Source organism: Podospora anserina, chromosome 4, assembly GCF_000226545.1.
Source record: "Podospora anserina S mat+ genomic DNA chromosome 4, supercontig 4".
In the NCBI taxonomy this organism is placed as follows: Eukaryota; Fungi; Ascomycota; class Sordariomycetes; order Sordariales; family Podosporaceae; genus Podospora; species Podospora anserina.
Window position 1 is genome coordinate 1,970,393 of NW_001914850.1, and position 15,749 is coordinate 1,986,141.

At 51.0% G+C, this 15,749-nt stretch overlaps 8 protein-coding genes across 8 annotated transcripts; 6 read left to right on the forward strand and 2 right to left on the reverse strand.

Moving 5' to 3' along the window:
• Positions 1 to 894, forward strand: PODANS_4_5550 (uncharacterized protein; the record flags this gene model as incomplete). Its single annotated transcript, XM_001906263.1, has 1 exon — positions 1 to 894. The coding sequence occupies one exon, from the start codon at positions 1 to 3 to the stop codon at positions 892 to 894; it is 894 nt and encodes a 297-aa protein (XP_001906298.1).
• Positions 895 to 1,153: 259 nt separating this feature from the next.
• On the reverse strand, positions 1,154 to 1,888 carry PODANS_4_5540 (uncharacterized protein; the record flags this gene model as incomplete). Its single annotated transcript, XM_001906264.1, has 1 exon — positions 1,154 to 1,888. One exon carries the CDS (start codon positions 1,886 to 1,888, stop codon positions 1,154 to 1,156), a length of 735 nt encoding a protein of 244 aa, XP_001906299.1.
• Positions 1,889 to 2,899: 1,011 nt separating this feature from the next.
• PODANS_4_5530 (uncharacterized protein) lies at positions 2,900 to 3,658 on the forward strand (the record flags this gene model as incomplete). Its single annotated transcript, XM_001906265.1, has 1 exon — positions 2,900 to 3,658. One exon carries the CDS (start codon positions 2,900 to 2,902, stop codon positions 3,656 to 3,658), a length of 759 nt encoding a protein of 252 aa, XP_001906300.1.
• A 1,810-nt stretch (positions 3,659 to 5,468) lies between these two features.
• On the forward strand, positions 5,469 to 6,904 carry PODANS_4_5520 (uncharacterized protein; the record flags this gene model as incomplete). The annotated part of the gene is made up of 2 exons (XM_001906266.1): positions 5,469 to 5,696; positions 5,759 to 6,904. The coding sequence occupies 2 exons, from the start codon at positions 5,469 to 5,471 to the stop codon at positions 6,902 to 6,904; spliced, it is 1,374 nt and encodes a 457-aa protein (XP_001906301.1).
• A 1,693-nt stretch (positions 6,905 to 8,597) lies between these two features.
• Positions 8,598 to 8,751, forward strand: PODANS_4_5510 (uncharacterized protein; the record flags this gene model as incomplete). The annotated part of the gene is made up of 2 exons (XM_001906267.1): positions 8,598 to 8,629; positions 8,688 to 8,751. 2 exons carry the CDS (start codon positions 8,598 to 8,600, stop codon positions 8,749 to 8,751), a joined length of 96 nt encoding a protein of 31 aa, XP_001906302.1.
• Positions 8,752 to 10,078: 1,327 nt separating this feature from the next.
• Positions 10,079 to 11,443, forward strand: PODANS_4_5506 (uncharacterized protein; the record flags this gene model as incomplete). Its single annotated transcript, XM_001906268.1, has 1 exon — positions 10,079 to 11,443. The coding sequence occupies one exon, from the start codon at positions 10,079 to 10,081 to the stop codon at positions 11,441 to 11,443; it is 1,365 nt and encodes a 454-aa protein (XP_001906303.1).
• A 1,407-nt stretch (positions 11,444 to 12,850) lies between these two features.
• On the forward strand, positions 12,851 to 13,303 carry PODANS_4_5503 (uncharacterized protein; the record flags this gene model as incomplete). Its single annotated transcript, XM_001906269.1, has 2 exons — positions 12,851 to 12,981; positions 13,045 to 13,303. 2 exons carry the CDS (start codon positions 12,851 to 12,853, stop codon positions 13,301 to 13,303), a joined length of 390 nt encoding a protein of 129 aa, XP_001906304.1.
• A 118-nt stretch (positions 13,304 to 13,421) lies between these two features.
• PODANS_4_5500 (uncharacterized protein) lies at positions 13,422 to 15,228 on the reverse strand (the record flags this gene model as incomplete). The annotated part of the gene is made up of 4 exons (XM_001906270.1): positions 13,422 to 14,044; positions 14,116 to 14,475; positions 14,533 to 14,949; positions 15,027 to 15,228. 4 exons carry the CDS (start codon positions 15,226 to 15,228, stop codon positions 13,422 to 13,424), a joined length of 1,602 nt encoding a protein of 533 aa, XP_001906305.1.
• Positions 15,229 to 15,749: the final 521 nt, after the last annotated feature.

Genomic DNA, 15,749 nt, shown 5'->3' on the forward strand with positions numbered 1-15,749 from the left:
ATGAAGATCCCTTTTGCCCTTACTCTTGCCTTCTTCATCACATCTGTGTGGGCAGGGGGGTACCAAAACTGCCTCGAGAGGGTTTGGCTGTTTCAGGCCTATCTCATCGATCAACAGAATCCCGAGGCAGACCGCCAGATTGGTTATCAGTGCAGCAACTGGAACAACTACCAATCCAAATGTATAGGCAATTGGGTGCCTTGCCGGGGGAGACAGGGACGCCGCCAGTGCAACTTTGACGATTTCCAGCTCTTTTTGGGCAACCTGCGGCCGGGAATGGCCGGCGTGACACAGGCTGTTACCAGGGCGGACGGCTCTCTGGACGTTGAGAGGACTGCGACCAACTGTCTCTGGACTTGGAGAGACCATGGGCGGCCCCCTTACAACTTCAGGGGATACAAGGCGGTCAAGCATGGACGCAATAATCACAACGACTTCATCTACCGGATCGGCCAGATCACCAACGACAACTACAACAAGCCGGCCGTGAGAGCGGCCGCCGGTGCGCAAGCCTTCCGCAACGTTGACGACACGCTGTCCAAGATCACCACAGCTCGTGTTGCAGACCACGGCCGTCACTTGATCCCCGCTGCCCGCAACGCTCTCCCCGGTGTTACGATCTGGGAAAAGAACTTTGGCCCGAGTCCGTACTATCGCGACGGTTATGTACCACCCGCCGGCGTCGATCCAGACGAGAGGCAGTGGAAGACGGTCGACTGGGAGGGTACCATCAACAGCCCCAATAACCCTTCTGACACCCGCACTCGCGTCCGGAACTGGCTTAATACTTATTATCGGGGTGATGCTGCCAATAATAATGCCCGAGACCACTGGCAAGTACTCAGATCGTACAAGAATATCAGCGACCGGACAAACCGTTGCCGAAGGCGTTAGGTGCTTTACCACTTCTTCAAGTCCATTCACCTGGTCCTATCATCGTTTTTATGGCAGGAGTTGGATTTGATACGGGGAAAAGATTTGGATGGGAGTCTTCTTCAAGACAGTTTGCTTTCGCTTCTCATTAGCATATGCATGTAAATAAAAACATCAGGTACTGATGGCCTAGAAGGGGATTCTTCGTCTCAAACTGTTGCCGTTTCATCAGTCAGGTATAACTCGTCATTTTACGTCTCATCTACATGGAACTCTCCCCTCACTCCGTCCTGTCAAATTCCTCGCACTCTCCGTCCATCATGGCATCCAAATCAACGCTGTTCATCACCTTGCCCCCCATCTCTTCAGGATCGACAAAGTATACATTCTCAGGCCCGCAAGGAAAGTAAATGTCATTCGTAACCCCATAACCCGCCAGCACACCGTCCAGACAGACCAGATGAACCTCGGCGAGGTTGCCAAACTTCCTGAACAATTTCGACTCGGTGTAGGAGAAATACTCGTTAGAGAGCTCCCTCTCCAGTCGCAGCCGTCGGACCTGGTGAGCAACAGCACGAAAGTCGTGGAGATCCGTCGCCCCAACCGACATCACGTCGATGCCAAAGTTGAACCAGACATAGCGGTTCCGCTCGCCCTGCGGGTCGTCCTCGGGCACGGGGTCGAACCCGTCGGTAGCCGTGGTCATGATCTCGGAGAAGGCTTTTTGGTATCCACCGTTGGGGTACTTGCTCAGGTGCTCACGGGCTGCACTGCAAGCGTGCAGCTGGGCCGGCGCCGGGGTGTGGGAACGAAGGTGGCGCACTGGTGGCAGACGTTTCTTCATCCATGCGTCCGTCCACGAGTCTGGATCGGTGACCTTGACGGGGCTCGGGTCATGGCGGACCACACGCACCTCGACGATGCGGGGTTCGACGCTCAGCTCCCAGATACGAGCCCGGAGCTCGGATGGCAGACGGGGGAAGGGGTGGAACGTCGCAGCGGTGGCGGTGGTCATGGTTGTGGTCGTCCAGTGTGTGGCAGCCGACGACATGGATTCCGTCGGTAAGCGTTGGGCTAGACCTCGAGCTGACTTAAATTAAATGACGGGAACAGGGGCCGACGGAGGAAGCGAACGAAAGTTGGTTGGAACTACTAAGTGAGAAAATAGGCCTGTTCTGTTGGTGATATCAGACTGAAGTCGACCGAGGAAGAAATCTATGTGCCTAGAACATCAACCACCTACCTGTCGGGGAAGGGCTACCTAGCTTGACAGTCAATGCCAAGCATGTAGACCCATGCGCCAATACAACGCAACGTGATGATGGAGGCTCTTGAGGATGCATTGGGGGAGTGTGGTCGTACTTGGTAGGCAGATTTAGCATCAAGCAGTTGGACAGAAAAGTCCTCAGTGTCGATGCAAAAGTCACCTTCCTAAATTGTGTCTCATTGGATCCATCAGACGAAAATCCAAGCCCTGCCCTTTTATACAAGGGACTGGAACTTTTTAGACTTAAATTTTTTCTTAGCTTGTTGGTTGTCCTGATGTTACATACCGTAGGGTTGCGCCCCTGCCAAGACCGCCCCTCCATTCGGTTGGTACCGGCTCGCTACCTCGCTAGAGTGGCAAGGCTCGGGGCTGTCTTTTTTCTTCCATTGCCTACTAGATGCTATGGATTCCTGGCTGAGACTATCGTTCCATTTGACAGTAAGGTAAGTGGTATCAGCGAGCCTGTTGGTAGCTTCACTGGGATACTTCGTCGTGACAATGATGCTGGCCCCGACTCGGTACCTGTGTGTACCTTAGGTTACCTAGTTCGGGAGCCGAGGCTAAGCTGGAGACATCAACAACCTACCAGCCCTCCACTCAATAGAGAGGTCTGCGTTCACATTGAACGTTGCTCAAGTTGTTTTAGACCGGCTCAGCTCTCCCTCCTGCCGTCAGGTTCTGGTGTTCTTGCGCCTGCACCACTCCATCTATCTTTTCGGTCAACTTCACTTCGTCATCTTCGTCATCTTCGTCAACATCATGAAGGCCTCTTGGTTGTTGTCTTTCGTTGGGCTGTCGCTTCTCGCACGCAGAGTGAGATGCACCGACTACCCTCTACTTCCATACGACCCAGAAACCACCTCTGACTGTGCCGACTGGTTCAACAATGACGATGGCCGGTCTTGCAAGTGGGTGCGCGACTACTTCGAGGCTACTCCAGAGGAGTTCAGTCGTTGGAATCCATCTGTCGGCCTCAACTGCGAGCCGTGGTACGAATGGAATTCGTACTGCGTCATCACATGGACCAAGATCAACAGCACCCTGCCGGCTACGAGCAAAACCACAACTACGAGCAGCTCGACCACCACCGCGCCCATTCTAGGGCCCTCGCCGACAGCCTGGACTGACATGGGCTGCTATGTCGAGGACCCAGAGCTTCCCATTCTTGACGTCAACTTCAACCCCAACGGAGACTCGTCTCTGAGCGTTCCCAAGTGCTGGCAGACGTGCTATCGCCGTTTTTACGATTATGCCGGCGTTCAAAACGGTAACCAGTGCTGGTGCGGCTCCTATGTCGGCGGTGAGTGGGCTGCCAACCAAACCAGCTGCAACTCGCCCTGCACAGGCAATCCCAGTACCTTTTGCGGCGGCCCTGGATTCATTCGGATCTACAAGGCCGAGCAAAACGTGCCTCCTGTCACCACAACTTCAACCGCCGGCACTGTCAGTTCGACGAGCACATCTACTTCTGGCGCGAAGCGTAACTTAGATGCTATCAAAAACATGGGTATATTCTAGACGCGAGGTACTCAGTTGATTGATATGGCTTCACGACGGATAATGGCAAAATGTTGAGGTTAGGGGTGATTTGTCCAGGTACTCTGCTACCATGTACCTTAGGTTTAGATATCTTAGCTAGCTCTTTTCTTGGGTACATAGCAATTCGAAGACCAAGATTGATATTACCAGGCATCATTTGTGAATCTGCCGCTTTGTGTCATGTTCGCCAGGTTGCTGGAAGACACTCATGGACCGACACAGGGAAAAGTCTCCACCCCTTGCCATTGATGTCTCCGGTTTGCGCGCCTATTGTGTCCCTTCACCGTTCTTCCCAACAGCACCTAATGGGACACCGAACATGTCTTGGCACCCGACAGGCTCCAACATAGGAAGTCTTTTGGTTATCCTGAACCTCGGTCGTCCGAGCCCTCCATAGACATAGTGTGGCACAGCCGATGGAATATAGCACTATACCTTTCCCCCGCCAGTGGAATGTAACATTAGACGTGATGCATTAGGCGGTGCGCTGCGCCACCTGAACATGCGGGACTCGTTTGGTAATCTCGGCCCGCAACAAGCAAGTATACACTTCCAAGTTCCAGCCATGTGATTGTAACTTCGGCCGGTATGTTGCCTACCGCTACCCTGGCTATAATTTTCGCCTTGATGGTTGTTGGGTCAGCGCAACACTGAGGACTAAGCCTCGCCTTCACATACCTTACACTTTATTGATGAGACTCGCTTCGAAGATTGCTACCTTATAGGCCCAAACCTCCTTGGCACCCTCTTCACAGAATAGTTGGCACCGCAAATAAAGAACCCCATCTTAAACGGTGAACTATGCCTCAAGGTCGAGTGCAAACTCTATTGCGGAGCACAACAGTGGTATTATAGAAGGCCAGTGCTATAAATACAGAAGGTCACCCACTATTACTCTGTTATACAGCGCTGTAAAGCGCTGGAGCCTATGCAGACCCAGAAGTGAGGTACAAGCACCGTGTCACGAGTTTCCGCTGCACCGTGAGCACCAAAGTGCATTACTACTACAAGGCCTTGAGGCTTGTATATGGGACCTTAACCTTTCAATATAAATTAAGTAAGGTAATTAACCAAATGATCGAGGATAAAAGATTAATAGAAATTTGAAAAATATTAAATAAATTAATTTTAAAAAAATGTAAATAACAATTTAAATGACTATCAAAATAATATTTAAAGTTAATCAACAATTATATAATATAGATTCAACCCTTTTTTGAGTGCCAATTATTTTGTGGTGAGAGTGCTTAGGTCCCTACATCGTGTAAGCTCGACAGCAGAGACGCAAGTCTCATGAATTAATAGCTAGCCAAGAAGCTAGGGTCATCGAATACTTTGTGAACGGCCGAGAAAAGCTACGAGGGTGGTACTGTTACTTCACTACAAAGTATCGTACCTATCTACCAGTGTTCCGTCCTGATACAACGATGCTGGCCCCATGTGAACCTGCATGGGTCTTGTGTCCAACTGCCCAACCTAAATGCAATGCAGGTACGGCTTCGCAAGGATCACACATCCACTGCTACGGTAAACAGATGTTGGCTTTTGGCGAGGCTCGAGGCCCAGGCAACCACCACGAATATTTTCACGTTCTTGTTGAGTTAACGTTGCAGCGGTCAGGCTGAGCAGGCTTACGCTGTAGTTAGTCTCTCGCCAATACAACCATTCCTGTTCCGCCAGCCTATATAGCAAGTCAGATCCCTCTGCAATCTGGACCCGAAGAGTGGTTCACCAGGCTTACGCTTTAATCCGAGTCCCTCCGGCCGCCATCCATCCATTGCAGATCACCATGTTGTCCTCGACATCCACCCTTGTCCTCCTTGGCGGTCTTTTCTCGGCTGTGGCCGCTGGAAAACCTGCCTCTGTGGTAAAGGCTCGCGACGGCCTCACGCCGTCGCTTCCCTATGACCCAAACACGACAAGCCAGTGTTTTTGGTGGGCTGATATCACCTCAGCCACCACCTGCGACACCATTGTCAGGGACAACTACATCACCCTGGAAGAACTGAGGCGCTGGGTAAGAAATCTGCAGTGCTAGCTAGACCAAATCTGACCGGAGTCACTTACCATATCCTTTAGAACCCATCGCTTGCTAGCACATCAGGCTGTACCTTGCAGGTCGGAAGGTCGTACTGCGTTGAGGCCATTGATGACTCGGAGCCTTCGCCAGGACCCTCGTCGACCTCAACCTCGAGCACGAGCGTGTCTTCTGCCTTAAGTTCCAGTTCCAGCACTGTCGTTGTGACCACCTCCACTTCCTCTTCATCTACTGTCGCTCCCCCAGTAACAACCACGAAGCCCGGAAATGGTATCACCACGCCTACCCCCACGCAGGCCACCATTGTTGACAACTGTGACGCTTTCCACTTTGTCACGGCCGGCCAGACCTGCGAGGTGGTTGCTTCGCTCTACCGGATCTCTCAGGATCAGTTCAAAGCGTGGAACCCCAGCGTGGGTGCTTCTTGCACCGGACTGTGGGCTAATGCTTACGCTTGTGTATCCATCATCGGCCATGAGCCGTCGCCCACCACACCCGGCAACGGCATCACCACCCCTACCCCAACTCAGGCCACCATTGCCAACAACTGCGATGAGTTCTATTTCGTCGCGAGCGGTGACACTTGCGAGAGTGTAGCAGCAAAGCACGGCATCACCCAGGCTCAGTTCCTCAGCTGGAACCCAAGCGTAGGCTCAACCTGCACTGGACTCTGGGCCAATGCCTACGCCTGCGTCTCCATCATCGGCCACACCCCTACCAAGCCTACCACCACCACTAGCGCCGGCAATGGCATCGCCACCCCTACCCCTATCCAACCCAACATGGTCAAGAACTGCGATCTTTTCTACAAGGTCAAGTCGGGAGACACCTGTGCCGCTATCGCCGCGTCAAAGGGAATCACCGTGGCCCAGTTTACCTCTTGGAATCCCTATGTTGGGTCTGGCTGCACTCTCTTGTGGTTGGATTATTATGTTTGCATCTCCATTGTTGGACACACCCCCACGCCTGTCAACCCGGGCAATGGTATTCAGACGCCTACCCCGTATCAGGATGGAATGACTAGCTCGTGCAAGACCTTCCACTTTGTCCAGTCTGGCCAGACTTGCCAGACCATCACTCAGCGCTACGGGATTACTCAGGCAAACTTTGTGAGGTGGAATCCGGCTGTTAGGAACGACTGCACTGGCATGTGGGCCAATGCCTATGTCTGTGTTGCTGTTTTGTAGATAGGGGGTCGACGTGTAGATGTGTTAGGGATAGGGTCTGGCTCAATCTGGGGAATAGATCTCTTGTAACGCAGTTAGGTAGATATCCAAAGGTCCTCATGTAATTAGTTTTGAACAATCGAACTGTGAAAGACAAGGGTCCAAAAGGAGCCAGCCAACGGCCATAATACTGAGAAGCACTGTGGTCAACGATGTGATTTGAGACCTGTTTGTGAGATATCTAGGACTTACATGAGGAGGGTGATGGCTGAATATATACAGGATGCCCCTGAATACCTCAGAGACACAGTATGACCTGGGGGCAACGACCCTGCTTTCAAATACACGCAAGCTTTCGGTACAGACTACTCCTACTATTTAGTATCGACTCCACCCTGTTTCGTTGCCTGCGACAGCCGTCTTTCAAATGACCTGCACGCTTTCCGAGCTGCATAAGACCCGTGTGACCCTCCCGGCCTTGCCCTTGTTAGCTGCTCTGATTCGACCGACGGAATAGTTGAGTTGTCATTGCGTGCAGTACTCTGCACTCCGCCACAGCAGGCAGCCCAGAGTCAGTGGCACTGGGAACCCCCGCTCTTTTCTTCCCGACAACCCCGTTAGATTCGAAGACTGTCTTCTGCATCTATCATCCCGCATCGACTCTTGCTAAAGATTTTCAAGCTACCCACTTTACCTTGCATCATCGCGCACTTTCTTTGGCATCATGGCCGACGCTGGCCGTTAGTGGCCTGGCCGCTAGTATTATTTCACTCGGTATTCAGGTTGGTGGCGGCATTATCAAGTATCTCGATGCGATTTAAAGCACGGGATGAAAATATCGGTACGCGAATTTTATGGACGCCATGGTTGATCGAAACATGAATTTCTAACCCAATTTGTTAGCCTGTATTCGGCGGCTTGTTGACAGTCTTACGGAGAACTTGCGAATTCTCGAAGGGTGCTCGACATCCCTTGAACCAAGCTACCCGGTTCCAACAACGGCCTTGATGCGTAATCTCACGAATGTTGCGGCAGAGCTGAAATCTTCAGAGGAGCTTCTTGCCCATTTCACTACGCATGGCCAATCATCGAAGCGACAGGACACGATCGAGCGTTCTATGACCTATCCTTTGGAGCGCTCAAAGCTCACGCAGCTGCTGGATCGTCTGCTTCCAGTCAGCCAAGCCTTGAATCTCGCGGCACAGACCTTGGGGCTGTAAGTAATCGACCGCTCATTCCTTAGTGCTTAGTATTTGAGGCACTGACATCAATTGTAATAGGCAAGTCTCCGGCTTCATTTCGAGCAAGCTGGCGGATGTCGAGTCCAACACCCATGCCAATTCCTCCAAACAAGATGCAATTCAATCTCAAGTTCTGGCTCTCAACGTTTCCATCAATGATGGGAAGGCTGCACTGAGCTCGGCGGTTTCATCGATTCGTGACAGCAACCATGATCTTGGCAATCGTATTCAGGATTCCCATTGTCAACAGGCCGCGAATCACCTCCAAGTCACAGACCAACTGCTTGCCATTCAGAATTCGCAACACGTTTATGCCGACACCTTCGATGCCCTCAAGTCTCAAGCGACATCGCATCACATCGAGCTCATCGAGAAGCGTCAAGCCACAGCGCAGAGGCAAATCGAACTCGGGATTCAACTTCTTAATGAAGTCAGTCAACTGAGAGAGATCACTCGGAATTTCATCAAGGACCATGACAGCGGTAGTGTTAAGAAGGGCAAGAATGTATAGTGATCTGCCTTGCATGCGTGACAGGGTGGAGAAAACTGACCTCAACACCTAGACTACACTCCATCTTGCAGCCGACACTACCATCCACCGACTTCTCTCGAAACCCAACGCCTTGAGAACCATCTGTGATTCGAGTTTGCCTTCTAGAAAAACACACAATCAAGTCTCAGACGGTGTGACTTCGCATGGATCAACGTCAAACAGCCCAGGGTTTGAAGAACTCGTAAGCTCACTGTTAGCCGCAAGCTTGCAGTGCCAGTGTCGCCCGCGTACGTGGCGCATGCGAAAGGACTGGCAGTTTAGCCACTTTGGCTCTTTGTTCAAAATCATCGACGTTGAAGAGTCGCACTTTCGAGGTTGTTCCTTTAACAAATCATCACGTCTTACAACACGGGAACGGCAAGTAGGTATCAGATTCACAGGCTTGAGACGACTTTGCCAAAAGGCCATACAGATGTCAGTTTCCTTGGCCTATGGAGCTGGTGGCTACAGTATGGGGAAGGCAGCCTCGACTTGGTTCCCCATGGTGGACGCCAGGATTGCACCAGCTTGGAGGATAGTGGGAGTATTGGCGTCTTTGGCAGCGCATTTGCTCGAACCTCGGATGTGGTCTGAAACAACTTTAATGCGGTGGAAAGATTTTGCCGCATTAGCATTCGCTAAGATATTGTGGTTGTTTCGCACAAACGCAGCATCACCTTTGGACGTGAATGAGAATAACCAGTCATTGATTTGTGAACTCCTCGATAGCGTAAGTTTATATTTTCTTTACGTACGTGCGGGCCACAATGCAGACACTTTGCAATACGGTGTTAGCTCACATTCGCTTTTGTTTACCTAGATCGCTTGGGAATTCGGAAGTGATTGGAATTCTCAAAAAGAAGGCGTCAATCTTGAAGTTGCCCCCTCTTTAATTTGCTTCATCAAATCGTTACTCGACTCTGGAATCCTCCTAACAATGTACCTATATTCACCAACTCTCAAAACCATAGGACCATCGATCAATCGCGTTTTGACTAACATACACCCAAAAAGGTCGCCGCTGGGTTCTTTCATCAACCATTTCAATTCTTCCTACACTCTTATATTCTCAGACATCATGGACCTGGTTATTTCCCAAATTCGGCCGAGGTAGTCACCAGTGATCAAATCGATGAATTTCCTTCCAAGCTGGTCGGTTTCCCGATCCGTGGCTCGGTGTTTAGAGCTGCCGTGGTGCTCACCCCATATGGGAGAAGGTGGGTACCTTATTTCCGTACCTCCGTGAGCAGACTAGGTGTCTTTGAGAAAATCTAAGCAAAAGAAGTGTTCAAGCAGCAGAAGAAATTTGATATGCCTAGGTACTGACTGACTGTTGTAGTCTTGGGTTGCAACGCACTGAGCGAAGCCATCATCACCGATAACGTACACCAGGTTGAACTTTTTGCGACCCAGTACCTTTATATGCTAAGGGAATATAACGTCTTGGGCCAAACTCCATTTCATCTCGCTGTTGGCAATCCGGAATGTTTACGTTTACTACTCGCTGCAACAAAAGAAACGTCGCTTTTCGATGAGATAGACAACCACGGTCAGACGCCACTAGCATGTGCCCTTTACCTTAGCGGTAGAAAGTGCAAAAATCGCACTGCACCATCTCAATGTACCGATTGCATTTGTTCCCAATCAGTACTTCTTCTCCTGGAAGCCGGGGCATCGCTTCATCTTTTCCGGGACGGTGGCACAAGCCGACTAGGCCAAACATATTATTTGCAAGGCTTCCTATCACAGACCTCTGAGCGAGGAAAATGGACTTATGCAGAATATGTCAAGCGGCAGAGAGAAGTCCTGAAGACTTTTGCGCTTCAGTCTCTTCCGCGCAGCAAGTGGGATGTTTTGGGCCTCACCAATCCTAATGTCCTGGACGTCAAGATTCCAGCTGTGGTCCAAGCCCTTAACGAACAGGGCACCGAGATACCTGATTTCGCGGAAAACTTCAAAACTGGCACCTACGAAGACCCGGGATACTACTTATCGTTGTATATGCTGCTAGGCAATCCTCACGACGCCGATATTTTCTGGGATCTCGGCTTTAGGGATACATGCTTGCCATTGTTTCCAGGCTACGGGCATGACGGCTACAATTCACTCGACTATCTGTGCTGGCTTCATAACCACGGGGTAAATTTTCATTCACCTATTATTGGTCCCTCTCTCGATGGCAGGATTTCTTTCCGTGCACATTTGGTGCTCTATGAGCTTGGATACTCACTCTCGTTTGACGATTCGCGGGTCGGATTTGGTAATAAGCACTGGTTTCACCACATTCTCACCAACGTACCATCTGAGTCGACTCTTTCCAGAGACAATTGCCAATGTCGCTGTACCCGCCAAGGCTGCACATCTCTGACCTTTCTGTTAAAGGGTTTTCACGCTCGTACGATCCGTCCACTTCCCGTTGGCTCCCCTCCCATCACTTTCCTGCGACATTCGGAAGGAATTTTTGAGAGGGCTCAGCACCAGGAGGTTCTCCGGTTTGTGACCTTCCAGGCCTTTCAACTACCACACACTTGCTGTTATCCACGCCATGATTGCCTTTGCCATGTACCATACCCATTAAACTCAAGCCCTTCGAGTTCTTGTCAGGACGGCAGATGCAAGTGGAAGCCACAATGCTCAGAAGAGTTATCTGAAATTGAAGCCGAACATCGTTTTGAATTCGCTTGCTTCGAGAAACTTCTTGGTGAGCTCGAAACGGAACTTGAAATGATACTTGAGAATCCCAAAAAGAGCAATGAGGATATCCTTAATTTTTGGCAAATGGTCTAAGAACCCAGAATTATCAACGCCTTGGAGCAGCTCAACGGGAATAACTTGACAGATGATGAAATCTCAAGGGGGGAAAGTCTTGGTGTAGTGTGGGGTCCAGAACCTAACACAGAGATGTATGGCTGGGACCGAGACACCAATCCTTACGAGCATGATCAGTTTTCTGAGACTATGGATTATTGGTTCTACAATCTAGATCGTTTAGTTCCAGAGGTTCCCTGGACAGGATATAGTCGGTCGCCTCAACATGATATTGAAGAGTGGAACAAGGATAGAAAGGCCAAGGAAGGGTTGAAGTAACTGTTGTTGTTGACGCGCAGAGTTAAAACATGTATCCAGCAAGAGCTAAAATTTTCAGGGTCATAACCTTGGGTATCACGAGAGACGCAAAACAGAATGTTAGAGCTTTCTATCTACTCACTTGACCAACGACGATCTACTGTGAATATGTGAGGCATGAAGAAGGTTACCAGTCCTCGCCGGGTTCGCAAAGCCCATGTTCAAGGGCCTCCGGATACCAAGAGGTACCTAAGTAGGTAACTCAGTGTAATACGCGGTAACTTTCCCGAACATTCCGCAGTACGTAATAGAGACTCTTCTAGTTTGTCTTGGGTTGTTTCCCTAGCATTCGCTTCCCAAAGATCCTGCAGCAGGCATTCCATTCTATGCAACATGACAGATCTTGGCCTTGAGAATTCTGCCCCACGCTCTGCCTCGAGCTCGAAACTAAACGTAACAAGTGCAAAAAACTCGCGATGATAGCCACGTGTAGAAAGCAATACTACAATACCCTCTAGCTTTAACCACAGTTCCGGTATACACTCCCAAAAATTCCTGGGTTGGCACTCGCGAACAATTCTCGAGCAATGCTAACAAGGCAAACTTGGAAATAATGATCGATGCTGCTCTGTGGCTTAATTCATGTATTTACTTGTCTTAAACAGTTTTGTGACCGGTTGGGTCACCCACCCGGCAACAACAATCAATGACTAGGAAACAACAGTCAAAAACTTGGATGTAACCCTAAGGTACCTTTGCCTTACCCTCTGTATGTATATATTCGGCTCTGGTACATTTTGGACACCATAAATGTATTCTTGGCTATCCATCTATACCTGACAGCCACCCGCCATGTAACTTGAGGAATTCGATAGCCTCACTTCCAGCTGTACACATGATGCCATCTTCTCTTTGGCCTCCTTGGCTTGTTACACAGCCAACTTCAACACCACATTATGTCTGGTTACGGGCATCTGAATTGTCCGGCTCAATACCGACTTCGGAGAAAGAACCAAGCGAAGATAAATACCTGGCAAATAGCCATCACCTTCAGCTGCCAAGTCATCCCTCAGTATCCTTCATCATCTCTCTCCATCCTGTCCCAAAAGGCAACCTTCAGCCACAACCATGAAGCTCACCACCCTCGTCCTCCTCGCTACCGGCGCTCTCGCCCTTCCCAACCCTATCCCTGCCCCTGAGGCCGCTTTTGAGGTCGTCAACATCACCGAGCGCGACATCGAGCCCCGCGCTGCATACTGGTAAGCGCCTTTTCCTATCCTCTCCTCTTTTCCACCCCAATCAACTAACCATACATCTTCAAGGACTTGGACCCCCTACAACGGCGCGTCCTCCTGCACCGGCACCCCCACAGCAGGCGGCGTGGTGGGCTACTCCAGCTCCCCCTGCCGCAACCAATACGGTGCCATCTCCCGCGTCAAGATCACGTCCGACTTCTGCACCGTCACCGCCTACAACAGCCCCAACTGCCCCAGCCGCGAGTTCGGTACCACCTACGGCTATGGCACCAACATTTGCGCTGGCGGAGTGGCATATCAGAGCTTCAAGGTCAACTGCGTTTGAGAGATAGACATATGGCAAACCATAATGATAGCACATGATAGATGGAACGTTCATATCCAACTCAAATACCCAACTATTTACCATTCGTATATGTATTGCTCGTGCCAACCTCCTCCCCTTAATCACTCCTAGGCCTCAACCTACAATTAACCCCCTTCGTCCTGTAAAACCACCGACTGCTATACCACCAAACCTCATTCGGGTCCTCCAGCTCAATGTCAAACGTCGACAGCAACGTAGGCACAAGCTTGTACACCTCCATCATACTCAAGTTCCTCCCAAGGCAGATCCTAGACCCACCACCAAATTGAAGCATGGCTTGATTCCACAGCTGCATCCTTTCCTTGTACTGCTCGTCATTCTCCCCATCCCGCTGCAGCCACCGGTCAGGGTAAAAGTCATCGGCGTTCTCACCAAAGACCTTCTTGTTACGACCGACAATGTAAGGGTTCATACCGACCATTTGGCCACCTGGGACGACAGAGCCATCAGGGAGGACGAGGCCACCTTCGGGGACGATGCGCTCCATGATCATGGAAACAGCAGGGTGGTAACGGAGTGTTTCGTTGACAACGGCATCCAAGTAGGGGAGGGCACGGGCTTTGCTGTGGGCCGCGGGTTCGAAGGCCTTGAAGACAGAGCGGACTTCGGATTCGAGCTTTTTCCACACACGCTGGTCCTTGAGGGTGTAGTAGAAGAGGGCGCGCAGCGTGATGGCTGTGGTGTCGGCACCGGCGATCACTGTGGGGTAGATCGTGTTAGCATCGAATTTCAAGGCAAGGTACATGACATGGGAGCGAGTGGAGACATACAGTTCAAAAGAAGATAACCAATAATCTTGCCCTCGTCAACGATCTCCGGGTGGGTCGACTTGGACTCGATAAAGTACTGCAGGAAATCGGGCTTCTCGGGGTTGAACACCTTGTCTTCGCCCTTGAGACGGGCCGTCATCTTCTGGATGGCAATGTTGGTCACGTTGGAGATGTTGGGTGGGCCGAGAGGGTAGATGGGGTTCTTGTCGAGGATGTAGTCGGTCCAGGGCATTTGGCCGCAGAGAGCCAGATAGTCGATGGACTGGTCGGCAACAGCGAGGGTGCCATCAAAGTCGTAGCCCTTTTCCATGTAGCCGAACTTGGTGCTGAAGGTGACGATACCGAGGAAATCCCAGGCATCTGAGCGTGTTAGAGTATGTTCATAGCCAGAAAGGCGATGGCGGGGTCCAGACTCACAGTATCCTAGCCAGTCGCCAAAGTTGCAGACCTTCCTGGGCTCAACAAAACGTTTCTTGAGGTGTTGGAGCAAGTCGGCCACCACCTTGTCCATGTGTGCCTCCATAGCCAGCACGGCCGGGACCGAGTAGTGGCGCACAACAGGTCTCTTCAGTCTGGCATGCTCGACATTGTTGGTCTCGCTAAACATGTGGTAGGTGATCTTGCCATCGATGATGGAGCTGCTGTTTTTGTAGAAGTCGGACTTGACCCATTTGCCATCGGTGTTGTAGATGGTGCGAGAAAGCTCAGGGAAGTCAAGGTCCAGGAGATTTGGTCCTATCCTGACAATGGGGCCGTATTTCTCATGTAACTTCTTCATTGTCTGGGCATACTCGGCCCCGTAGACCTTGGATAACCGCCACAGATTTGTCCATCCTGGTCAAGACATGTCAGCTGTCATTCTGACGGGAACAATGACGTGCATTTGCTTGTGCTTGAGGGAGCCGACAAACCTGCTAAAAATGGCCCGGGATACTTCTTCAACGGTGAGGTCTGGTAGGCGACAAAGAACCACAAAAAGCAAGCGATGGAAGGGGCAACCACCAGAAGGGTCAGCTTGCTGCTTTGAGCAGCGGTGAGGACAGTGTTCCAATCCCAGTCCAGCGTTGCGCCGGTTGGCACGGGGCCGCTGGCTGATGACGAAGCTGAAGCCATGGTTCCTCCCTGTTCGAAAATGTCTCGAGAGAAAAGGGTGAGGGAGAGACGGGGAGGCCGGTAGCGAGTTTTGTGACCGGGCAGCCGTGTGGGCTCGGGGATGTTATGAAGGTTCATCAGGGAGACAGCATTCGGATGCGGGGGTCCCAACAGGAACTGGCCATCTTCTTGGCCTGCCCCCAATTTGTGCTCTAGTGTATTAAAGTATTGGATGGGTGGATGGATGGATGGTGTTGCAATGCAGCCCGACTCCAGTTTGGAAAGGTCGACCTGGTGGAATCATTGATCGTCGTCGGGAAGTGTGGCCGCGGTGGATGGATATCATTTGCAGTTGGACGCACTGTGTGGCGTTGTGCAACCCTGCCCCGGTTAGTTGTTGATTTAAACTGTCAGCGGCTGCTAACCAACGGCCCCACAAGCCGACCGACGGCGGGATCCAATTCCCGGGCCTTGGTGGATAATAAACTTTCTTTTCCCAGCTGTGCCAGTATAATTCGGGCAAGGCTCCCCTCTCGCCGAGC